At 34.6% G+C, this 26,595-nt stretch overlaps 1 protein-coding gene and 1 pseudogene across 1 annotated transcript; one reads left to right on the plus strand and one right to left on the minus strand.

The window, feature by feature from the left end:
- Positions 1-1,543: 1,543 nt before the first annotated feature.
- Positions 1,544-3,063, minus strand: LOC135695032 (retinol dehydrogenase 11 pseudogene; annotated as a pseudogene).
- A 1,943-nt stretch (positions 3,064-5,006) lies between these two features.
- On the plus strand, positions 5,007-26,595 carry LOC135695024 (nucleoporin NDC1). Its single transcript, XM_065213962.2, has 22 exons — positions 5,007-5,289; positions 6,108-6,228; positions 7,606-7,707; positions 8,277-8,439; positions 9,247-9,301; positions 9,894-9,959; positions 10,418-10,489; positions 11,426-11,462; positions 12,008-12,056; positions 12,811-12,940; positions 13,843-13,932; positions 14,758-14,839; positions 15,041-15,202; positions 15,344-15,424; positions 15,722-15,771; positions 16,219-16,269; positions 17,435-17,498; positions 20,683-20,741; positions 22,004-22,045; positions 23,433-23,547; positions 24,088-24,139; positions 25,505-26,595. Exons 1-22 carry the CDS (start codon positions 5,173-5,175, stop codon positions 25,566-25,568), a joined length of 1,824 nt encoding a protein of 607 aa, XP_065070034.2. The 5' UTR covers positions 5,007-5,172; the 3' UTR covers positions 25,569-26,595.

Genomic DNA, 26,595 nt, shown 5'->3' on the forward strand with positions numbered 1-26,595 from the left:
ATGTATTCTAACTGATAAATATGCAACCAAAATGAAACTGATGTTACGTAATATTGTGTATCAGATCATTGTTCATTCTCAATGTCACTCAAAAAGGATAAATGATGGAAGCATTCTTCCGGGCTACTGCTCAATGTAGGCCCCCACAACAGCACTAGATAATGGCAGCAAGTCGGGCGCGGCCGCATTTGTATCAGGTTAAAATCACTTTCCCGCAGTGACGTCATTGTACTGTGATATGCTGTCTTCAATGGTCTGACTCCAGAAACTGCTCTCTCTGTTTAGCAAGAACCTATGGATGAAAAGCACCCTTACAGCCTCTAAGGCCTGTTTGGCCGAACACCAACTTCTTGAAGGCAATGAAAAAATTCGAAAAATTCATACAGATGGTGGTAGGTTGAACAGTTCCACTGGATTTCTATCTACAAGCCTTGACTTAAGATTATTTGTATTACTGTCAAGTAACGGGACAGCTACAGAGGAATGGAACTTTCGATGTTATCGTGAGACTGCTCGAGCGTATTGTACCTTGTTTGGCTTGTTTGACTGAACATCAACCTATTGTGCAATTTTCACTGCCTTCTCATAACAGTCCGTGAATTCTTTCAATATATTCGCTCATTTCTTGCAAAAGTCCTCTATGAACCTATCAATTATGTGATAAGCTTGAACGATGTCTTGGATGCAGTGGCGTCGTGGCCGGGGGGGGGGGGGCAGGGGGGCGTCGTCCTCTCTGCTTTCAAAATTTGACGGATTTTCGGAAAAATCATTGATTTGTCGGAAGATTCTCAAACTTGAGTTGTGGATAATCCTCAAACTTTCAGCGACATAGATTACTTGGACAAAAGTACTTACCGTAATTTCGAGGGCCAATTCCCTTTTGTAAAGAAAATACTATATATGTTTCCACAAATCAACATGATTTTTCAGGATTTGCCGATTTCTACCATAGAGTGATTTGCTGCTCGGGTTTTGTCAGCTAAAATCCGAAGTTTCAAGGGCTAAATTTGGTTATGGAAATTTGTCAATATTGGTCATAAAATAAGTCTTTACTTTATATTGAAGACCGGGACAGTGCCAATTTTGTGCCTGTAACCAGATTTTTGAAAATTTGTCCCAGATTTGAAAGTTTATGCAGTTATGTTGTGTAAGGTAAAACAAGGAAGAAGTTGATCAAAACCATCACTTTCCCCCAGTGGATATTCAAATCAAGAAATATGAGATTTTGTTATTGAAATTTGCTTCAAAGAATGCAATTCTCCAGTGCCTAATGTGAATTTTATCAATGGAGTCCTAAGGTGAAAACAAACACAATAGCAGCTTTTTCATGTTTCAATAAATTCTAAATTCTATCACCTAGACAATTTCTGAAGTGTTTTCCGTATATTCTTTACATGGAACACTTCTAGTTTACTGCAGGTTTTAATAAACTTATTGTCATTTTTAATCTTTGGTCTCTAGTAGTGTCAAAACTGTCTAGTCAACAGAAAAATAATTTTCCAGGAACAGGATGTGTAAAATCTAGCAGGGAAGAAAAACAAAATTATCTTCTTTAAATGCTGAAGCAATGTAATGAAATGTACCTAAAAGAGAACTATACAGAATGTTGATGAAAATGCATTAAATGATAATGTATTTCTTTCAGACAAGCAAGTTTCCTTCATTAATCCAAAACTTTCATGCCATTGCTGAAAAACCATCCCCAATGACTTCATAGCCAACATTTTTATGGCTTCTGTTTAAGCCATGATGAAACTTTTCCTTTTCAAATGGATATCCAAACCTTGATATGAGCCCAATTTAGTTACGAAAAAGTGGAATTAAAGTAGATGGAGTGCATTTGGTCTTACATCGTTAAATAAAATGTTAGTGTGCGTTTTAGAAAAATTTATAGGATCTACAAAGCAACCTGTTTAATCATAACATTGTTGCTTCCATGCTATATTTCCACAGTTCGTCGATGAAATTCTTGTTTTCTGCAAACTGAGAGGAATATGCAAGTTTACAATCTTGAAAGTAGCTTCCTGAAAATTTCTCTATGCCCTCTGACACAGCCAAGCATATAGTTGTTTGTGCACCTTCCTTTGGTGTTTTAAGAAATATCATAGCAACAGGCATAATCATCTCAAACACTTTTTGCAGGTATGGATTCTGGTCAAAGAAGTATCTGAACATATCAGTACATGTTAATCCTGGAGTTAGGGAGTATGAAGTAACATTGTCAAGAGAGTGTCGTCGACTTAGTTCCTTTGCATGTGCAATGTTAGCCAGCTTTGAGAATCCATAAGCTCCCCGATTGCTGTAAAATGTTTCATTTTCTAGATTATGTAAGTCGTTGGGGGAACTCCACAAATGGAGTTTGGAGGACACAATAATAACTCTGCTTGGTGCAGACTTCTTCAGCAAGTCCAGAAGTAGTTCGGTCAGTAGGAAATGTCCAAGATGATTAACTTGGAGGTGTTCCTCATAACCATCTTCTGTTCTTTGTGGGGATGGTCCGCCGAGAAAAACTCCAGCATTGTTTATCAAGACATCCAATCTTGATTCTGTTTCAAGGATTCGTTTAGCAAATGCACGTACTGACTTGAAAGATGCTAAATCTAGCATTTGCAGATACACCTCTTCACTTCCACTTTCTCTTTTAATCTCTAAAACAGCCTTCTCCCCCCTCTCCCTGCTACGACAGGCAATGATGACCTTTGCACCTCTTGCTGCCAAGTCAATTGCAGTTTCTTTGCCTATTCCTGTATTGCCTCCAGTCACTATGACAGTTTTGCCATCGAGTCGCGCCTCACTCTTGCATACACCACCACTGAAGTACTGATCGGCGAAGTAGATCACTATAGCAGCTACTAATATTATCACAGATGTTTTCATTAAACCCGCCATTGTTGTTGTTTAGTTGTTCTCACCAGTGGTTCTCGTGCGGGGTAGCTGAATGTCTCGTACTGAAAAGGAGATCGGCTTCATGCTTAGCGCCTTTTGAATTTGAAAGTTCACTGTATTTCGTTTTTTTAGGTCAGAGTTGCAGGCATTTTAAAACTGAACCCAGTATTGTTTTTCAACAAAATGTTACTGCAAAGAGCGCGAAATTTATCAGTCTAGAGTGGAAAATCGCGTTATAGCTACAATGCCCGCCAAAAATGTTGAAACAGTCCAATCATCTTTCTACTAAACGTCTCCCCTCCCCCCATATACAATGGTTGGATTCCGACTGGAAAACGACAAAAAATGTATGTTGGAGCGCAAATTGTGTAACCAATGTTTAGCGACATGTTCATCTTCCTTCGCAACATTGTTTAAGGGGGGAGGGGGTTCCGTCTGCTTGAAATAGTGGAATGAACTGAAAAATATACATTTGTTACGAGTACAATCTCGGTGTTTCAACTACTTTTGGCGGGCATTGCGGAATGAAGAAGACAGGAACAAATAAAATTGGATGAAAAGAGTAGGATCAATTATCTAAGGGCAACCATATACGTTGGTAACAAAGTTATTAAAAGCCAGCCAATTTTTTAAAAGTTTTTCATGTTCGAATTGAAAGATGTTTTAGCACTAGTTGTTTAAAAAGATGTCGGTAGAGAGAAACAGCAAATTTTCATGTCGTTGTTGGTAGATTTTATTCACATACTAGTCAAGCTACTGCGTTCCCTCGCGATATGATTTTGCTTATAAAACATCAGGTTTTATATAAATGTTGATTAAACCATAAAAATCTTTTTTGTCATTCATTATTTCTTGTTTCAAAACAACTGCAAAATAAATAGAATAACACACCACTCAGTCTTAGCACTTCATTTGAAAACAGTGCAATTCTCAAAGGTACACTGAAGTCAAAACTCCAGCTTTATAAAATCATATAATGACAACAGGGGTGAAACTTCACTATTTTCATTAGAGGGATATGAAGCTTCGATGCCCGACCAAAGGGCGTGTCATGTTTAATGGAAGAGCGTATCATGCCTTAACATCATTTTTAGGGCACATCGCCCCAAGGGTTGAAATCATCGGGGACCCCGAGAGAAAGTCACTAAGTAGGTTAGGCCTTCAAACTCGGGCTGTTTTTCAAAGCCAGAAAATTTGCCTCTAATTTTTCTGATGTTGGCTATAAACATTTGCTTCCAAAAACAAGCATTTACAAGGCCTGTCTTTTCTAAAAAAGAAAAAAAATGTTCTTCCCTTTCTAAATATCCTAGCTATAAAGAGAGCATTTGAAAAAAAGATTGAAGAAGAGTCTCAATTTGATCACAGTTGAACAACAAAACACAGCTTGGAAATTTTGGAATTTAGAAACAGCTACACAGACTAAAATTTTTCAACAAAAATAGTAATCCCATAAAAGAGCTTCAATTTTATTTTCAGAGTTTGATTATATTTTCAACTTTCGGTTGCTCCGTAAGGAAGTTAAACACTTATAGACACCCAAGCAAAAAGTAAGTATCTCTGAATTCACCATAAAAAAATCCCTCAAGCTTGTGCAAAGAAAACCCTTTTTATTGGGAATATTTTCCAGGTTTACCTATCATCAAAGCTCAATCTTCGTGTTTTCGTAATCATGGATATTGTTCAGTATTAGAAAAAACTCGATTTTTTTTGCAATTCATATCTTAACTACAATTCCTTGATAAATGTTCTATTATTTCCCGCTCGAACTGTCAAGGAAAAATTTAGCAATCATAACAAAAGATTTTGAAAAATGCTATATTATTTTGCAAAAATATGGCCCGATTCTCCCGACCGATAAACTTGCAGCCATAAATTTGCCCGACAAGATCTGCTTTTTTGAAGATTGGGGGGGTGTAGCACCCCCTCCAATCCCCCAGCAGTTTTGCCCCTGAATGACAAACGTCTTTTTGTTTCAGATTTCAATGTTTTATCAAAATATACAGAATAACCAAAACGCTCTCGTGAATTTGAATATGACGTGTAAGAAACAATTGATACTCTTTAAAATAAAACAAACATATATAAAAAGCATCGCAGATGTGAAAAAATGTAAGATTTTCAGCTTACGCCGTAAGATTTCTCATTAAAATGTATAATAATAATAATAAACAATTGATACCGAAAATAGTTCTGAGTCTGAGTTCTGCTTCGACTTTGAGCATGCTCGTTTTCAAAGCGAGGTTTCTCGCCATGCGCGCCAAATAGAAAACTGCTTTATACGAAAAAATGGCGGCGTTGAGTGGTGGAAGTTGGGGAGCCAACTTTCAGTCATTTTACAACTGGAAGCAGACACTTGAAACTGAGAAGTGGAGCAAAAAATTCCGAAAAATAGATGATAACCAGGTAATGAAAGAAATTGATTTGAAATGTAATTTTAAATTGAAACTTCCATTATATCACACCACAAGCCAACAAATAACATATCCGGATTCATTGGACGTGTCCCTCGATACTCTTTCATATTTTCTCCTGATGCAGGATTTTACTTAAAATCTAATTTTTCATTTCATTTCATTTTTCCATCAATAGCCTAGTGCAAGACAACTTGTATACTTATAAGCAGCCACTGAGGAACTAACTAAAACAAACTAAATGAAGCAGTACGAATAAACAGTAACATATGTCTAAAAGAACGTGACTACGACTACAAATAAGGCGAATAAAAAGAATTCATAAAGGTTGTACATTTTACATGAACAATGTTGTACAATCTATAAAACTACACACCGAACAAGTCTCCTTTAAATTTCCATGGTAGTTTTTGCACCAAAAAGTAGTAGGTATTCTAAAAACATGAAACGTGAATCATTCTAAAAAAGAAATTGAACTTTAGTTAGTGGATTCCTCAAACAACCAGTCCATTGTTCATTATCCTCTGTCTTGGTCTAGTCTGTACGTTTGTGCTAAAGTAAAAGTGTCAAAAAACAGCACTTAAAGTTCAATGTTCAATCTGCAAATGAAGTGCTGGATTTTTGTTACAGGCTTGAAGCATCTGGAGATATATGCCAATTGCCTAGGCATTATACAATTTTTTTAAGAAGCCAGATAATTTTTGCAAAGCCACCATTTTTTATTTGTAGACAAGTGTTTTCAATGTTTTTCTTGTTTTAGCAGTGACTTTTCAGCAAAATCTAGCTTGACATCTTTCATCTATATTTCAGGAACTGAAATGGAGAACTGGAGCAGCAACTTTCTGGGCAATGGCTTTTATGCCCTTTATAGTAGGACTTCTTCATTTGACATCCAGTTTCAGAATCTTTAGCCCCTTGCTTTGGATTGAAGGTAAAATCAGTCAGTATTGATGTCCTTAAAGAAATATGCAAGAAGGAAATGAGTTGACGTAGAACCCTAACCCTAACCCTAACCCATGTAAATAATCAGCAAAGTCTATGAGGGTCACTGTGCAAATGACATTTTTTGGGTACATTTGATATGGAATATCCCTTTCTACAGTATTTACTTACATATCATATAGAGCCATAAAAAACCTAATTCTCAAATCATTACTTCATTCTCACACAACTTCAACAATAGATATCTCTGGTGGCATAATGATGAAGAAAAGCTTATGACTATTGCCTAGGATCTTTACTAAGTCTAAATCGATGTTTAAAATGTATAAGATGCAGTCTTCCGCAATCCCATTTGCTGCCAACCATGGTGACTCGATGCCATGGTCATTTGGTCTGGGTTTTGTTGCATACAGGAGTTGTCGCAACAGCTTTTCAAAGTGATTATGGTGACCCAGTATGGTGGATGAGACTAGTGAAACACATTAAAATGATGAAAAACATATAACAATTTATTGTTTTTGTCACTTTATTAGTTTACTGCACTTTGGTTAAAAAACAAACAAAAAATTAAAAAACAGGCATGCAAATACAGTACCGTACAAGGAGGCATGTACTGGCACACACCTTTTACAGGAAAGCCTGGTATGTACTGATTAACAGTCCCAAAGTTTAAATGGATTTTGTGGCATCATGGGCTTTCAACCTTATTTGCACACTGGGATAATGGTGGAAGGTGGTCTTGTGCTGCAATAAACTCAATTGTGTTTTCTTAGCATGCAAACTGAACACGTAGTTCCACTTTAGTACAAATTTCAATACAAAAATTGGTCTAGGCCAGGGAAATGAGGCTTGTTAAATCAAAGACAAAGATATTTTGTTTTATCTTGGTGATTTTAGATGAAATTAGACCCTTCACAACAACATGATTACTCAAAAATTGTCCTGAAAACTGTAAAGAATTTTTCTGCTCATAATTTACATCAATAAGGTAGGTTTTCGGTGTTATTTCTACTAACTGTGCTCTGCAAGTTTGGTGCATCCTATCTGTTAGCATGGACTTCATTTTATTTGGCATGACCATCCTTTTTCGAATGAAATATAAGGATAAGACTGTGAAAGGAACCTTAATTATTTGTTTCCTTCCATAAACATACAAATACAAAAGTTTCCCATAATGAGCAAAAATATAAAAGTTTTCTTATTCCATATTGGTTTTCCTATTCAGTGCTTGTTGTTTCACCCAAGCAACTGTCACTCAACTGGCATTTTGCCATTCAGGATATCCTTTATTACACAACCCTTTAAAGGATCGGTTATAAGAGCTGTTTGTCTTTTGCTAAAGTTAATGCCACTGTTTTTCTTTCAGATGCTATCACTAAAGTGCTCTCAGGCTGGTTTCTTGCTTCTGTACTAGTGATCCAAGTTTTATGCATCCCTCTACTGCTTGTCCATTTGAAATGCACGAAGGGTAAGTTACAATGCAAAAGTAAGCATTTATGCCCTGACACTTGTGCCCTAAATCAAAGTTGTTCAATAGGTCATGTAAATAAGTTCTGATTTATGTACAATCCCATAACCATTAGAATATTTAATTTTTGTTTTAGTTTTAGGTCAAATGCCAAATTAACATACTGGCTACCTCTCTCAAAAACCTTTGAACAAAGTGGGATTGTCAGTCTTAGCAGCTGTATGATAATAAGATTGTGATAATAAGTACCCTATTAGATATTTCAAATTCAACTACAAGTTACTTCATGTACTCATTACAAATGAAACTCTTAGCAACCACTTAGAACTCTTGTATAACACACCAAACCATTAATTTAATCTGGATCTTTTTGGGTCAATCTAGAAGGTAAATCTTAATTCACATGATTATTGTTAGTGTGTAGCTGGCCTTTTCATGGAAAATTTTACAATATCAAGTGAGGGACCAGGGTGATTACCTGCTTGAAATGAAAAGTCCTGTGTTTAGCTACACACCTCTATCAAAAATTATGTTTTCTTTTTAATTACAAGTTTGATGGTCTCTTTCAGTTCAAGTTGTTCCTTTGGAGACTAGATGGAAGCAAATTCTGTTCATTTTGCACCCAAGACAGTTGATCTGGATATTGGCTATAGCCACAGACTGCCTTATTCTAACAATAATCTTCATGAGTTTGATATATGACAGCATTGCAACAAACCTTTGTAAAAATGAGTATGTTATTTTGTCTCTTATTTTGCGTTTATAATTCAGACCCTTTATAATTTCATTAATCTCTACTTAAAAATGATATAAACATTTCATAAGAAATAATAAATAATATTTCAACTTGATTTTGTGTACTAGAACAGATAGAACCAAAATTTTACTTTTGGGCACTAGCTTTTTCATATCATCATAGGGCTCAAAAGATAATTTTGGAATTTTGGATAATTTTGGAATATTTGAAGAACAGATGGTCCATCCAATGTTTTGGATGTAAATGCATATGTTTCTAAGAGTATAAGTAAATTGGTATCCATGGCATCACAAATCCATGGAAGTTCAGTTTTTAGGGCAATTCTATTGATTTTCTAAGGGCATGGATTTTTGATTTAAATAGATAGATATTGTAACTTTTCTTTTATAGAACTGAATGGATATTAGGGATAAATATGATTAAATGAAAAATGAATATTCATGCTTGATTTCAGGAAATTAAGTTATAAGGGGTTTGCAATTGTTTATAGTTGAATAATAATGACTTTTCTCAAAAACAAGTCTTCCCAACCTGACTCTATTATAAACCTGGTACTTGCTGCACTGTTTGCAGCATTAAATTTGCTTTATGTTGACATATTTTTATCCAAGGATCATTTGTCTGTAAAAATTGCTTATAAGCTTGCCATCCCATAAATGTTTAATTGGCAACGATCTTAGAATTGCAAGCAAATCTTTTGCTCAAACTGTGACCTCCTAAAGAAACTGAGTTACTAAATCAGAAATGGTGCTTTCCACTAATTTTTGATCATGTATTTTCAGATCTAAGTGCATCAGTCTTTTCAGAAATTCTATGCTTTTCTATGGTGTTCTTTGTGTAAGTACAGTTCTTGTTTGTTTTGCTCATGTTTTTTCTCTTGTTCTACTATTCCTAAAATCATTTGGTTAAACAGGTAAATGTGATTCTTGCCAGTATTTACATCTTCAGTTGGAATGCATAGATAAATGTTTATATTTTATAAAATTTTCATATTAAGTTTGATATTTTTCATACTTTTTATCAAGATAAACCAGCTGCAAAACTGCCAATTGCAGATAAAAGCCCCTTTTGCTTTCAGGCTCATGTTATTCAATCGTTTCATTTCCTGAGTAAATATGTGATATCAGAAAACTCTTTTTACTTGTCTGCCAATATTTTTCTAGGACCTTAAATGACTTTATATTTCAAATGATATAACTTAGGCCTAAAGCAATACATTATGAACTCATTTATTGGTTAAATATTAGGCGCTTCAATCTTCTAATTGGCTCCATAGATTCAGGTTTATGTATCAACTATCCCAGCTTCTGTATCAAGCCCTACATGTGCTGCATGCCATGGTCAGTTTTTTACCAAAAGACCTGGTATGTGATATGTGGATTTTTTTTTTATATTCACTATGATTTTTTATTATCCATTACCTTTCTAGGGTGTCAGGTACGGAATTGTGTATTTCAAAGATAGCAACTATGTAATACAATTTCCAGTCATTCAAGTAAGTGGTTTTTGTTCTATTTATATTTAATTATTGATGTTTTGATTTATTTAGAGATTGATTTAATATGCACACAACGCTGCATTTATAGGTTAATAAGAATTTTGCCATAGTTTTTTTCGCAGCTTTTTTATTTTCTTTGCTGTTTTCAAATGCTCATTATCTAGTGCTGTTTCAAGTGTTCTTCTAGTCTAGGGAATATTTTAATTTCTTTTCACTTTTTAATTTTCATAGTTCATATCTTTGCTATAGTTAGCAATGTTTTCATAGCTTATATCTTTGCTACAGTCAAAAATGTTTCTGTTTAAAAGTAAAATCTCTCACCATATCTTGCCTTCTTAGCAAAAAGTAATTTCAATTTACAAATGAAGATTTTATGCAAGATCATATTGAATAGTATTATATTGAAAAGCTCCTTTCTTACGAGTAGAGCTGATTGCTCCTTTCATCATTTCCAGGAAAAAAGGTTTTTTAGAACGCGAGCAATCCTTCCTAGCTGCTTCAAGAACTCTCTAATTAGTGCAGTTCAGGTGATTTTTCTGCTACATTTTTTATTCATTTACCTTTTTGTCAATTAATTTGAGAGACACTTTCAGACCTTTAGTTTTCATGAAATCAGAAAACGTCAATTGGCAAGGTTTCTAGTGAGCTAATACTCTCAGACACTACATGAGCAATACCTTATAGCAAGCAATATTCTTGAAAAAAGTACAAGTAAGGTGTTTAGGCAAAATGTGTATACTTGGAAAGTTTTCACTTAAACTACATAGTTAACTTATTTTAATGTTGTGTATAATGAACAAAATGCAATGTTCTAGTTTGATTATAAAAATTTCCTTAGTGGAAAAATCCAAAGAAATGGTGGTAATAAAGCCAACATTATTCATGAAATAAAATCAGGATGTTTTTATTTTCACTACTAGATCTATATTTATGAGACAGTGATGCCAAAAATATTTTTAGATTACGTCACGATATTGTATTAACCCCTTATTTTGGTTTATTTTCCGATAGTACTTCCCAGTAGACACTATTGGACAAACTTCTTGTCGTGTCAATCGCGTCAACCTTGCTTCTTTAGGGTTTGAAAGCAGAGAATCGATTTTCGACCAAATCACTTGTTCTGCTGTTAGGGAGTGCCCATTATTGAAAGGTTATATTAACGGGGATTTCACAGTATTTGTCTTGTTACACATGGTTTTGTATTTTAATATATTGATACGGATGTTCGCATTATTCCTAGTTTGATATCTTGTGTCATTTCTCTGTTTGGCTAGAAGTGTCTTGGAGTATCCTTTTGTTCTTATTGCCATGCAATCCAGACATCAGCAGCCAAATTTTCCACTGCATTATAATAGCTTCCTTTCTCATTCATTTTTGAAGGCCTTGCTTCGTTACCCAGCACGATCAGAAGTATCTTGAATCTCCTATTTGCTCTTTATTATTTTGTTGTTTATTTGTTCTAGTCTCTCAAAGTCTTCTACATTTTGAATATACTAGTTGGTAAGTTTAAAATAAACTTCAAGGTTTTTTAAATGCTAAAATTTCGAGTCACCTCTTAAATAGTCGAAATTGTTCTCGGTAAAAATTTATATTTAAGTGTTGTTATGGCTTGTCGTTAAGTTGCATTTTTTGAAATATTGCTTCCATCAAACCATTTAGCGGCGTCGCCACGGGGTGGACTGTCCACCCCAGTTTTCCCAGTGGTCAATTTTCTACGTCCTCGAAATCCGTTGAAAAACCTCTGGGGAAAGGTTGATCAGATCGATTTCGATGGCGGCTGGAAAAGTTGGTTTTCCCAAATTTTTGAAATTATGGATCATAAATGCTAAAAATGGCATGTCCCTCGTTTTCCGAGAGTTTGAAGGGCGTGGCCGTGAAATTTTTCTGGCCACAACAGATTTTTCGGGCTGACGACGCCACTAAGACCATTTCCTCTTGAAACCCTGTGTTTCCCTCTCCTCCTGTCTGTTACGTTCATTAGACCCGCAGATATTTTAGCCTCTTTGTGCAAAATTTATAAGCAGCTCAATAAATTTTCATTTTAGGCCTCAGTTTTGGTCTTCTCATTAACGTCTTTTCTGGATATGAAAGCATGTAAGTGGCCAAAAAATCCTGCTAAATCATACTTTGCTAACTGTTTTGAACGAGTCTTTCTGTAAATCCTATTGACAGAACTGTACCGCCAGTGTGTTTTCATGGTTTTTGCTCTTTTCACGTGAATCCTATCACGGCTATTTAATTGTTAGAGCTTCGACAAACAAGCTTTAAGAGGTTTTTAAGTTCTGACTTTTCGGCATAAATTACTTTTGATGACAGAAATAGTCCGACCAAGATAAAGAGAAATCTAATTTTAGGATAGTTTTGGAAATTTTTCAAATCTATTACAGTTTTTCTGTCAAATAAATCAATAATGGTTTCTCTTGTTAGCATTAACTACAGCTAAATCCCTTTTGGTCAGACCTTCAAAGGGGATAAGGAAATGGTTCGACTTAGCGAAAGTTCGACTTGTCCAAGGTACGACTTAAGCGAAGCTTTTTGACACGAATAAGGTAGGGAAATCCAAGGGAATTGCAGATGAAAATCAGAGTAATCCGGGGTACAACTTAATGGGGCTTTTAGTAGTGTGCAGGGGCGGACACTTGGTCAAATATTGGGGGGCAAGCCTATTGTTTTAATAAGATGATGTCACATTTCCCATTGTTTTAGAGCAAAAGACCATTGTCCTCTAATGTATTGGGGGTTGCCCCCCTCGTCCCCCAAGTGTCTGCCACTGAAAGTGTGTTATAGAATAAAGTACTGAATATACTGCCCAGTGAATATCATTAAAATTTCTAAAAATTGTTTTTAGGTACTCATTCGCCCTGAATGCCCTTTCAATAATGAATTTTTCATTTGTGTGGCTTTGTATGGTTATTGGTACAGCAATAGCAATGATATTAAACATCGCCGAGTGCTTGTTCAAGATCTTTATTACCCAGGTAATTGTCATCCTTCATTGGTATTTTCTCGTCGATGATGATCCCCTTAATGTAAGTCGAATTTTTAAAATATTTATTAGGCTTGTGAACGATGATGCCTATTCGTTGTATCATCACCATAACAAAACCTCGCTATTGGTAGTGCAGTTATTTTCGCTTTATCTAATGACCACAGTATCTATGTTAAGCTTTAAAGGTCCCCTTTCTGAAATTTGTTAATTTTTTATGTAAAATTAGTACTCGGAATTTCTTAAAAGTTTTATCATATTTGCGGACGGCAAAGTATCGTAATGGTGTTTGATCACAAAATATCACAAAATATCGCAAGATATTGTTGTGGTGTTTAATCACAAAATATCACAAAATATCGCAAAATATCGTTATGGTGTTTAATCACAAAATATCACAAAATATCGCAAAATATCGTTATGGTGTTTAATCACGAAATATCACAAAATATCGCAAAATATCGTAATCTCCAATGCGATATAGCTGTATGATGACAGCTAAATGATTTAACTAAAGATAATAAAGAATTTGATTTTGGTCCATAAAATTGTGATATAAAAGCTCATATGTCTTTTATCCCAGTTCACAAGTTAATAAAAGCAAAGTCCAACTTTTCAGTTTTCGTCAGTTGAAATACAACATTAAGGAAAAAGTTTCACCTGTTGTATCTATTAATTATCAAGACGAAATTTTTTTCCCTTCTGCAACACATTCAACATGTAGAAAGTTTCCTAACATTGCCAAGAGTTTCTCAACTGCTTGGCGGTTAAGATCTCTTACAAAAATGCGCGTAGAAACTTTTTTTTTTTTGTAAACCTAAAAGTTTTTCTGTTTTCTTTCGAGTCAGGTTCCAAACCTGTTTCAAAAAATATAATTGCCTCATATTTTTTTAGTCATATTCATTCTTGTTGGAAAAAGATTTCATCAGTGACCATCGATTGCTGCTTCAAGAAGCGTTGTTGTCAAATAACCAAGTTCTTAAAGTAAGTGTTCAAGGGTTTCTGTATATGAGTAAGTGTTAAAGGGTTTGTGTATATAAAGTCGCGTTTTTGATCGACCCAAAGGCGGTGGAACCATCTGGCTCAAGTGGTGTCTAGTGAAAAGCTTGTCTAGACATTTTTATGGCAGAGGATGTTAATTATGATAACAATGTGACTGCTGGTTTTTCAAATCTAAAACATTTCAGGATTTTATCTTATATTCTTATTTATATCTCCTAGCACAAAATTTCTTTCTGAACTGATTTATTAAGTTTTGATTCAGACCTTTACATGAATAAAAGATAACAACAGGGCCATTAACTGCATCGTGTAAATGTCAAAAAATCCAAATCTTGTTTAGGAGTTCAAAAATGTAGCAACTGGTGTATGGTGCTGAATAGAGACGGTCCTGTTGTGATTTTGGATTCTAAAGCATCGTCCCACTAGTGTCAAATTGCCTTTGAAATTTTAACTTGCAAAATATTATGTTCCCTACCTTGCATTGTTTTACCTAAACGGAATTATTTAATGATAAATCGGCCAGCCTCTCTTATACCCGCACAGATTTGGAAGATATTTTGAGATGTTGTACTAACTTGATAATAATAGCTGCTATCCTCAATTATGAAGCAATTAGAAAGATGATAATGTAACAGTGGTTGAAATAGGCTAATAACTAAACATGATTACAGAAACATATCAACGACCAAAATTCACTCGCTATTATTTAAAAATACTTAGGGTCATTTGAGAATACCTTCTCTCTGCTATGCTTTTTCATGTTAATTTCTTCACTTCCTACTGACAACTTGAAACTTTCGTCGACAGCATCTTGGTTTTCTCGATCTTTGCCACATCGGAAAATTTGATGAAAAGCGCAGGAGATCTATTTTTGCAATTTCTTTACCAGGTGCTTTTTACCTTTTTGCAATCCCTACCACCAAATGCTTATTTGTTATAAAAACGAATTTTCCCATCTTTTCTTGTTTGTTTCTTGGTTGTGTATTGTACTACCTTGATATTCTTTTTATTTGATCAATAGATGTCATCTTCTTCACTTATTTACACACACGTACGATCTTTTGAATTAGTTTTAAACGTTTCCAAACAGGAGGCCATCCTGAGAACTGGAATCTGGTCCTATCCCAGTACCTAACAGCAATCGAGGAATCAGTCAAAAAGTTTCATGAAGCTAACTCACAGGAAGTGAAAATTAGGCAGACAAATGTTAAATCGCCATTTCTGGCAAGTCCTTCTCCTTCAAGTGCGCCAGGTTTGTTTCTATATTCCAATTTAGTAGTTTCTTTTAAATAACCTATCTAATATCCCTTACACTTCCGCAACAAAACACTTTCTCTTCTTCAAGTTGAAATTGTATTTCTCGTTTTGACGTACACATTTTCTTCATTTACAGCTGTTACTTCTCCAAAAGCATTTCCATCGGCAAAAACTGCTTCTCTCTTCTCACCAGTGAAATATTGGGACTCAACCGAAGGTGAGATCATTTATATTTCATGCTACTGTCTGGTTTCTGAACCAGCATTTAAAATCCTGATAGACAGAAAGTTTCTAGGATGCTTCGAAATTTTACCGTTTTTGCATATATGAGTAACAGTTAGGATATTCTTTCAGAAGTAATGGCTTTAAATAAGTATTCAACTGTGACTCCTTTGTAGAACTTATTACCTTTGTAATGTAATTTAACTGAACTAAGTTTAGTAAAGATAATCACAGTTTGTTGATAGATAAAATAAGGCTCGATGCTGTATGAATCTGTTCGTATTTGTCACAGATGTTTCAGAGATAAACAAGAAACCAAGAGCTGGATACAAAGACCACAAGGTTTGTCAATATTCGGTGCTAAAAAGAATTAGATTTGACCGTAAAAATTTGCCAGATATTAGTGGCAATGCAATTTGTGGATAACATTCAGAGAATTACACTAGACTGGGAGGGAAAGGAGAAATTTTGTCATTTGAATTTGCAATTTTGATTTAAAAAGCAATTTGTAAACAAAGATCAAGGGATGAAAAACTTAAAAATAATTTCAGGATTTCGGTGGTTGAATAATGTGCGATGTAATATAAAAATAAGCATTTTTCTGCCTTCACTTGCAGTATTCCTAATTTCTTTTTTAAACTTCTTTTTTTCTTCAATTACCTTTAATTCTATTGTTTTATTATACGTGTTACTTTATTGTCAAACTGATTTTGTATGTATATCTTCTATATTGTAACATTTTGTTGACATTTGATATGTTACTTCAAGTGCAGTTTGTATTGCTTTTAGCAAATTTTGACGCAAAAGAAGGCAACCTTACTGTCATGGCTGTTTGAAGAGGTTTTTTGATTGCTAAATTTCTTTCATTTTTATTTGCTAAGTTTCTTTCATTTTTATTTGCTAAATTTCTTTCTATTCTAATTGCTAAATTTCTTTCTATTTTAATTGCTAAATTTCTTTCATTTTTGATTGCTAAATTTCTTTCTATTTTAATTGCTAAATTTCTTTCATTTTTGATTGCTAAATTTCTTTCATTTTTAATTGCTAAATTTCTTTCATTTTTATTTGCTAAATTTTAGTACCCAAGGTGTTGCCAGAGCCGTATTGAAAGCATCAAACGATCCCACAGTCGATCGTTTTAGTTTTTTTCCAGTTTTATTGAGGGTTTTTTCTAGCACGTTTTCATGTATATACCTACCTTTTTTTCGTCACATGACCCAGTAAGTCTAGATCAATGATACCTCTAGGCCTGGGCAGAAAGAAATTATACTAGATCATTTAGGGGAATCTTTTCCTTATGCTAAGTAACAAATTCAGTGAACAAAAGAATAACTATTGACAGATTGCAAGTATTTGGTCCATTCCTTCCATTCGCAGGGTTTTTCCAGGTGCTATTTGGCTTCAAATTGTAACTCCATTCATAAAAGAAAGTAACGGATTTCTTAAACAAAATGAAAAAAGCTCAAACCAAGTAATTAGTTAGCTATGTTTAGCTAACGTTCAAGACTATGTATTTCATCTTTATCCTTATAGATCATCTATTGTTTTGTATAGGTTTAATTTGACCAAAAATCGTACTGAAGAACTTCTTTTTGGTTTATTCTGTGGCCTTGTATGGGTCTTCTACTTCTGATATATATAGTTGCCAATATCATTTTTTTCCAATTGCCTTTAATTTTTAGTAGCCTTTTGTATAAGATTCAAATGATTGAATTGTTATTTATAGTTTTTTTATCTCATGGCTAAACTGACATTCTAAGTTAAAAACAGTTTTACTTGTGTTCAAAAGTATGGTATTTTGTTATTTTACTATGTCATTTTATTCACTATTTTATTCATTTACCCACTATGTTATTTTATTCAGTGTTTTTTATTTTATATTTTGTTTCTGATTTTTGACATTTAACATTGTTTCTATTTAAAACGGTAATTTTTACCAGGAAAAATATTTAATCATTTATGATATTTTATCATCACCTTAATTGCTTTGTCCAATTATTTACAGCGTCCCGATTACAAAAAAGAGTCCCTTTTTCAAGATCAACAATTAGTTCTGTGGGCCCTTGAAGGTGACAAAAGTTTTGATCTTTTCTTTTGATTACTTCAATAGAAATCAGTTACTCGAGTCATGGAACCGTTTTAAATGCACACAATTTATATTGTTACATATTCAGAATTTCTTTTAGTTTATCCTTTTACTTGGAGGATTTTTGTTTTCTTTGGCTTTAACAGAATTTTTGTTTTCTATGGAGGATTTTTCTACGTCTGCTTAACCATAGTTATTTTCTAAAGTTATAAAACGGTACAGTCAATGTAATTTGGGCTTCTAATTCGGGCTTCATTTCGGGCCAGTTATTCGGGCTTCTAAATAAAGATCAAATTTTCCAATTTCACAAAAATTCCTTTTATCCAAAGCTTGTCTTTCAGGATTCAGTATGAGTGACCATTTTTATCCGAATTAAGAAAAACCGAGTTATCACTCAGTCGAGTTATTGGGCGTAGACTTTGTAAATATATTCACGATATGTAATATGCTGTTTAGTTTTGAGATTTTAATAAGATTACCTAAAGGGTTTTGATGAGAAAAGCGATCCCTGTTGTCGATACATTGTCGATTTCCGGTTCGCAACAACAGGTGTACTCATTCATCCCACTTTTGCTTGCGATAAACATGTCAGCTTCACCAGTTTCTTTACCAATAATGACAGCGCTTTTATTGATCCTCTCATAGCATTTCAAGGCTTTTTATATGACCTCCACAACCGTCTCAATGATCATAATATTTCTTTTCAATATTTTCAAATCACTAAGAATACTTTTAATTAAGGACTATCTGTGTTCTGTTTCTGCCCCGCCCCTGAGACAGTAAATGAAAATATTTTCAAGATACTTCATAGCTGTTAGTTGTTGGTTCATAATCGCTGGTACTCCATCAAAGATTCCTAACCACGGGTTTTTTAAAGCATTAACAAAAAGGGCAAAACTGTTGAATTCATAAGTCCTAGAAGCCCAAGAAAAATCTTGAAATATGTGCGTATGTGTTTGAGAATTTAAGCCCTATAGTCTGCATACGAATTCTCACTGATCACATGCTACATCGAATCAGCAGAATCGCTAGATTTTGTAACTTCAGGCGCGAGAATCTCGAGATGCGTTCATATCGTGACGAAACAATCATCAGAGTGCTGGCAAGTAAAATATATGGAGAGAAGAAGAGCTGTGAAGTGGCCCGACAAATCACCTAGGAAGTTTGGGTACTTATTAGACCACGAAGGAGGCCTAGAGGTTCAGACATTAACTGTTAACTGTCAACTGAAAACTGTTAAAAACTTGTGCTTTGAAGTTAAAATAATGACCTGAAGTACTGTGTGTAACCCTGCACAAAAGATTATGAGATAGGATTTCTTGGAACACCAAAAGACTTGATAATTTCATTTTGTTTCTTGGACACATCTCCCTAGAAAAATGTTGCTAGTTTTGACAAAAATCATACAAATCGTATGCAAACAAACTTCCCATTTTCGTGCATCATTTTGTAGTCCACTAACGATGTTCCATGGAGGAGAAGAAAACGTCTGAATTCGTCCTTGAAAACATACATTAGCATGCCAGAACATTTGGCATTTATTGTAGCGTTACGCTTAACAGAATAATGTTCTAAGATAAGCATTTTCATCACTTACCCTGGCATCGGCATCGCAGCATTCCCATCATTCTATGCGTGACATTTCGGAAAAGAGGAGGGTCAGATCACCAAATCGTGTTATGTTGATTTTATAGGTAGAGTTTTTTGAATTTTTGAATTTGGACAACATAACCGAGAGGCTGTCATGAAAGACCGCTTTCAATGCAAACCAGTTTACTTTGTTACACATTGCCTGCGATATGGCCACTTGAGCACAGAAACTTTTTGTATCATATCAATATAATTGGATCTTTGTTTTCAAATAAATCAACCTGCTCTATACCTCAACGAAACTTTAATATATTTAACCTATTTTGGTCTTTAAGAGGTACTCGCACTTCTATTGTATTAACATATGCCAAAACAACTTTTATTGTGTTGATTATATTTTTATTTATTGCAGCAAGATTAAACACATTCAATTGATACATTCAGAAAATATACTGATTTTCAATGTATCCTGCTTAAAAACGTCATTAAACCAATAACACGATTAGATAAACTTGAAGATTCTCTATAAAAGAAAAGGGAACTTACCGTGAGATTCCGAATATAGTCCCCAATTGCCTTTTCCTTGAGTCGATGTGGGCTTTTCTAGCTTCAGTATTTGCCTTTCCTGTGATTTTCTGACATACACCCTTCTTTCCACAATGGTTGCATAAGTTTATCAGCAACACGACCGATCTTTTCATTTAGGCTTGAATAACTGATTTTCTTTTTCACCTGACATTGAGTCAATCCAATTTATAGTCCACCCCCCCCCCTCCTGGATATAGTCTCCCAACATTTAAGCTTCCCAAAATAACCTTTAAACCTCTATACGCCGTGAGCTTATATTCGAAATTTTACGTTATAAGAAAGAAAGAGAGACAAAAGGCACATGCAGAACGCTGATTTAGGTTATCAATCTCTTTGTTATTTTACAAACGCTTTGTTTTTTAGCAAGTTTGACATATATTCTTTTAAGTAAAGTAATTATAGCACGGACAAAGCAGGTATACCAGCTCTTCAGGAGCTGACAAGGACTTGAGGATAATTTTTCGAGGTTCCTTGCCGAAAGTAGTAGCTTGTCGATGTTTCGGTACATCCGAGTTTAAAGGCTGCAGGTTTTGGCGGAAAATTTTTAAACGGAACTAATTAGTACCCAACAGTGCTCAAATTATAAAAATCGAATGATAAGCCAACTTTATAGGAAATACACGCTGAGGTTGGTCAATTATCTTAATTAATATTGATGCAAATCACTTGAGATTTTCACGCTGTGTTCAAATTACTCACAGGCACGTTTTAGCGTCAAAGTTTTATAGTAGCAGATGGTACAGGCTCATGTGCAAGGGTCGCACAAAAATTGTTTCTGTTCAGGTTAGATTAGTGATAATTTGGATCATAATCTATGTTTAGGTGTAGCGGAAAAATATTTTAAAAAGAGGCAATTTTCAACCAAGTCGAATACAGCATAATTATTCTTTTTCCAAATCATTATGTAATCATTATTTGGTACTATTTTCCACTTTGTGTATCGTTACTGAACTCTTTTATTTTGACCTCAAGTTTATTTTCACTTCAAGGTCTTTCAACACTAATAACGGCATCATTTAGTGAGGATACATATGGTGTTGTTCAGAGGGTAAGAAATGATTTTAAAAAGTTCATTATTATCCTAAAATTGGACTCGAAACCTTATAATTTAATAACTTCACGCCAGGAATCATAGGTGTTTTGAAAAGTCCTTTAGAGAACTTTAGAGACCTAAATTTTTAAACAAAACATGTTTGTCGAGATATCACGCATGATGAGATTTCAGGTTTCAGAGAAGTGTATTTTGCATTTTCAGTTATCTAGTGAACTTGATTCTACAGGATAATTAAAGGCGATTTTTTATAAGTGCTGTTGAAGTTGTTGCTGTTGTTGATGCTGATTTTATAAGTCAACGAACTTCCCTGTGATCACTCTCTGTCCGTCAATTTTTGTACGAACAAATGCTTGAAACCATATTTCAATTATAATGTTGAATTCCTTCAAACACTTCTTTATTTGCAAATAATACCAGATTTTCGTCCAAATTTATTGTCATTCGGGTGCAATTTCGATTCAAAACACGTCAAATTACTGGCCAAAAGAAAACCATAAATCCAATCATAGCACTTCTTAAAGGCTTAAACCTTAGATTTTTGGCTTTCTTATAAGTTTGGCCGGCGTCTAACTTTCATTTTGGACAAAATAGATATATCCTTTATAAAAAATGGTGTCTGCACTTAATATTCCCTCCTATGGTAGCCCTTGATTGGCCCTACATTGAGAATCTATTTACTGCATTCAGTATGACAGGTGAAGGGAATATTTACAATTAATCGGGACTTCACGAGCTAGATTTACAACTATATGGGTTCTCGCCTGACTGATACGACAAATGACTTTGATCCCTGTGTTACCGAACGAAGAACTATAACCCTCAGAGCCATGCTTCGATTTCGATTTCCTATGCAGGAAAGCATACAACCACTCTGTTTTGTCGAAAATTAGGCCAGCTATAAATACACTCAACTAGACAGTGCAACACAAGAATGGCATAGACGTTTTTCTTGGTATCCCAGATCCTAGGCAATATTTGTTCATATGTGTGTTAACCCCAAGTTTTCATATGCCACAGAACAGAAATATGAGCTGTGTATAGTTAAAAACCAATTAATTTAAAGATAATAAAGCACATATGATCTAAAACTCAGTAAATATTACATCCGTAAATGCTTATAAACAATTATTTCCTGCCTAGAAATATCGAACTTTATCAACTTCAGACTATATAAGCCTGAACCAGGTTAAAACACCAGGTACCCCCGTTGACAGAATACTCAACTGTTATGTCTTACATTATTTGCTTTTTTCTAGATGCTGCCAGATATCTTGATTATCCTCATGTCCTATCAAGAGGTTTGTTTTACTCACTGAATGGCCTTTTAGAGCACTATATTTAAAGTTGTATTTGATCCAAGCTCTTAGAACCCAGAAGCGAATGTTTTCAAAACTTATTCAGTAGCTCTCTTGAATAAAAGAGGCTTAAGGTACTGAAACTTGCTACAAAAATTGCTGCATAATTGCAAAACTACTTTGAAGTGATATGGTCTATCTTTTTCATTAGGTCTATACTTATTCATACACAAAGCTGTACCCCCTGCATCTATGTTGCGAATTATTTTAAGAATATGACATCATAAAAATCCGTTTAGGGATTCTTGAATTTTGACAAAGTAACCTGCAACAGTGCCTCTATTTTATCTCTCCCAATTGCTGATTTTGCACTTTTAAGAGGTATTTAATGGTGCTCTTTAAGGTAATGTGGTCAAATGTAGAAAATTCTAAGATGGTTATGACGTCATACTTTAGTTCTCCAGTTTATTACTGACATCTGTAATCTTACGTTCTCAATAAACAGCCAACTTCCACCCACTTCAGTCTCAATAAGCGGCCTTTCCTAATAAGATTTTTCTTTAAATAAAATAACTTCTTCATAAAGCATTGTGTCGAGCATTTAGCAAGATTGAAAAGCCGATCGTTCAATTGCTGCTCTTGAAAAAGACTTCCTTATTGGTCTGTGTAGTGAAGTTGAATGAAAATATCGAAATATATGAATAAATCCAGAACGGATGCATTTGGCAACAAGAAACCTTGAGAATAGGAACCCCTCCAAAAGAACCCTGAAATCTGTATTTTCTCAAGTTACAATATACATGAAATAAAAAGAAGTTATGCAAGCCATCTACAACAGTTTGCCAAATTACGGAGGGGGGTTGGGGGGGGCGGTGATGGTTAGCCCTATGGTTATTAAGTCCCCTGTACTTTATTCTGTCTACAAAAGAGGATCGTTAGATATTTTTAAGCTTGCTGAATCATTTTACATAAAGCACTGTTTGTTATGCATTTGTATATTTTATTGGCTTTTCTATATTTTTCAAAAAAACATTCTCTTTCATTCAGAATTCTTCTGGAACTCCTTATAAATTTTGGTCCTTTCTTGAAATAACATTTTGTTCCCTTCTTGAGCTTCCATGATCTGCTGAATTTAATCTTTTCGCTAAATGATTATTCACCAGATAACTCTGCAAATTCGATGCATCAATCAAATTTCTTCCTCTTCCTTATTTGTACCTAAACTCTATGACAGTTTTACTAACTTGCACCGTGCATGTTTAAATCTACACCCTTGCAGTCATTACAATCCCCCCCTCTTTAATTGGATCTTGATATACAATGTTTTCTCCCAAAAGTTTTATCTTTTCAAAAGTCAATAAAGCACCATATTCAACACTTTTTCTTGCAGACAATTGAAAAATTCTTGCAGACTTCTATCGCTGATGACAAAATGCAAGTAAATAAACTCAAAGATTTCCAAAAGAAGAAGGCGGCGACAGGCATAGCACAGTCATACAAACTAGGTAATCCTCTGTAACCATAAGCTCTACCATTTCTATATTTATTCGTATTTTCATTGGTTTTCTTCTATGAGTCTTTCGCATATCATGTAATTAAAATTCCCATTTCATTTACCTCAACCAAAAAAGTTTTTGAAAAGTATTTTAGACGTTAATTGTCTTTGATTTGGTGTCTCTTCAACAAGGAGATTTATGACGTCACATAAACTTCGATTTCTGAGAGATGTTGTAAGGGAGAGTGTCAATTCTTTGCAGTGCTTGAACTATCGCTTACCTTAGACAAGGGTGATTTAATCATTTATCATTGTTTTCTCGTCTTTTCTTCGATATATCTGTACTTAAGTTAAACTGTGACGTCACATTTAACTCTGATCCCCAGGTCATTGATTTAATTTTGTGTGTTAGTATGTGGGGGTGGAAAGGCATAATTATTTTGCAGTTCTTTAGAAGTTCCACCGTCTGCACCTTGCATAAAGCTATGTCTCTTAATGCGCCAGGACTACTAGACGCCCCTTTTTACAGTGAATTTTTTTATTCTCCTAGCCGTTCAAACTGCAATTTACAGAATTACTTCGAAATTTGGATGTCATCTAGAGTGAGTTAAGACAAAATCGACTTCATTTATTACTTTTTTCATTGCCGGTTTTTACTTCTCGTTAACAATCTCCTCAAGATCCTGTATTACTTCATTTTTGCATGTTTTGCACTGTCCTTTTTCCAATAACCTTCGAACTGAACGAAATAGCGTATTTATGGTTTTCATATTTATAAGATTTTTGGAAAGGTTCAACAGCTTGCCAAGTCGCCTTTCTTCAACCTGTTTCTTGATGTCATACAACTCAGATATTTCTGCCTATTTAATTGGCTTTTTCCATATTATTCATAAAAAACAAGCTCTTTTATACGGAATTCTTCTGGAAACTCTAGAATATAATTTAAGTCTGCTTTAAAATTCAAAATACGTTAATGGTTTTAGAAAGAAATTTGTTTCAAAACAGCGTAATGTTTTAGATAAGTTTAGTTTCTTAATCTCCTTGTAAGAATTGTGCTTCCACTATCGATAATCGCTTGAAATTTGCTAATCCATCCCAGCATACGCATGTGAACTGCCGGTAACGGCAAAGTGATTTGCGAAAGATTCGATTAATATTCAAACACACAACTCAAACGATTAATATCAACCAATAAAGTAGTGTGGATTTTTTGGATTGTGAGTTTCCTGGCATTAGCAAAGGTTTTTCCATGTCACGTTGGGCTTTTTGAAAACATCTTTTTGTTCATATCAGTCTACAGTCAAAACCACGCTTGTAAATCCAGAAAAATCTTAACACAAGGATTTCCCCTAATTGTGTAGACAAATTTTGCTGGGATAGCTGTAAATGAGTCAGACATGTTTGTAACATTGTTTGGGCTAATAGGAGGGGTGAACCTTAAGGACCCCTTTGGCACCCCCTCCCCACAATCTCAGGAACATGGCCAATACCCATTCTTCTCAAAGTCGTAAGTGACCGTGTGAGGTTTTTGCCTGCCCTTACCGCACGCATAAGAATCATAACCAATGGCCTTTTACTTGTTTTCTTCAAAGCCTTGAAAATATAACTTTAAAATTTTTTACAAGAGCAATTTTATAAGAACACAAGCCTCAAAATTTGTCAAAATGTTAAGAGCAAGTTGAGACAGAGTTTCCATAAGCTTTTAAATCATTGGCTTAGTTTTGAACATTGCAATTAAGGACAATGAAACATGGATTATTTTTATTAAAGACTTTATGTGTGAAAACATTTTCATTAAAGAATGTATCTTCATAGCAGGGTATATCTTTTGCTAATGTCATTAAAAACAATACCTTTCGTGTCTTCATTCCTTTTCAATACCCCTGCATCCCTCAATTGTTGAAGACTTACAAGTTACCATGTGCTACTCTTTACCTACCTTGGCTGACAACAAGATTTCCTTCCAGCTCGGTAAGAATTCCACGTGAATACCGAAGACGACTAGATGCCTTCATTGAATTCCGTGAATAAAAAGCGCCGAAATGACATACTTCTCGAGGAGCAAAGTACTAGTTCCGTCTTCGAAAGGAGGAAGCTTTGGAAAGCGTTTGATTAGCACGGTTAGTGCTCGACTGGAGGAAGAGAGACGGCTTATTGTGTTGTTTTAAAAGTATGAATAATGCTTTGGGGTACTAGAATCTTGCTTTCAAAAAAAGTTGTCAATTATTCAAATAGCTTTATTTTAGATGATCTAATTTTTTGTTAGTGGTTAGAATTGTCATAATCTTGTTGAGATTGAGAAAATAAACCTGTTTACCTGGTTTCAATACTGGCTTTAGTTTGCACATACTGATTACCGAAATTCGCCAAAGTGAAAATGCGATTAGCAATCGGTATTCAAGTTAGTTTGAATTAAAAGAAAAATATTTGAATAATCAGGGGATCAAGTTATCGAACTTAAGCTACAGTATAGTTGCAAAAACTCAAATTAGCATTTACTTGTCCTTTGACAGGGCCCGCGCCACGAATTTGAAAGTGGGGAGGGGGCGAGGCTAAAAAGTAGGGGGTGAAGGCTTATCAGCCCTTATACTACATCTTTAAAACTACTTGCTTCGCAAAAAAGTGGGAGGGCCATGGCCAACCCGCCCCCGGTGGCGTGGGCCCTGTTTGAGACAGTGATATATAAATTCCTAATTTCTTTTTTTTTGTTTAGATGCTTAAAAACAATACCATATTTGAGAAACAGATAATACTGTAAAACATTTTCGTTGCTCCAGTGTCAACTTAAGCATCGCATCAGGTATTAATAACTGATATGTTATGATTTACTCTTCAAATGCTTATCTAGTCCGCTCTCCATAATATTTATATGGTAAAATTGTTCTTATTTTGACCAGATACGACTGATGGACCTTTCCGAAAAAGAATGATTCCATCATCCTTTGCTTACGCAACTGGATTTATGTGACGCCTTAGAATTGAATATCAACAATGTTTCTTTTGTACATGTAATTCCGTTTTACAGACTACATTTTCTATTCCCTGATAATAGTGTGTA

This window comes from Rhopilema esculentum, chromosome 8, assembly GCF_057945365.1.
Source record: "Rhopilema esculentum isolate cy_ngs chromosome 8, ASM5794536v1, whole genome shotgun sequence".
NCBI lineage: Eukaryota > Metazoa > Cnidaria > Scyphozoa > Rhizostomeae > Rhizostomatidae > Rhopilema > Rhopilema esculentum.

What these genes read in the sequence shown, in the direction of transcription:
- LOC135695024 (XM_065213962.2), top strand. Translation starts at nt 5,173, where the DNA reads ATGGCGGCGTTGAGTGGTGGAAGTTGGGGAGCCAACTTTCAGTCATTT. An exon ending in CTGGATACAAAGACCACAAG is followed by an intron (nt 15,772 to 16,218) that starts GTTTGTCAATAT and finishes TATTGCTTTTAG; the next exon opens with CAAATTTTGACGCAAAAGAA. An exon ending in AAATTTGGATGTCATCTAGA is followed by an intron (nt 24,140 to 25,504) that starts GTGAGTTAAGAC and finishes ATTTCCTTCCAG; the next exon opens with CTCGGTAAGAATTCCACGTG.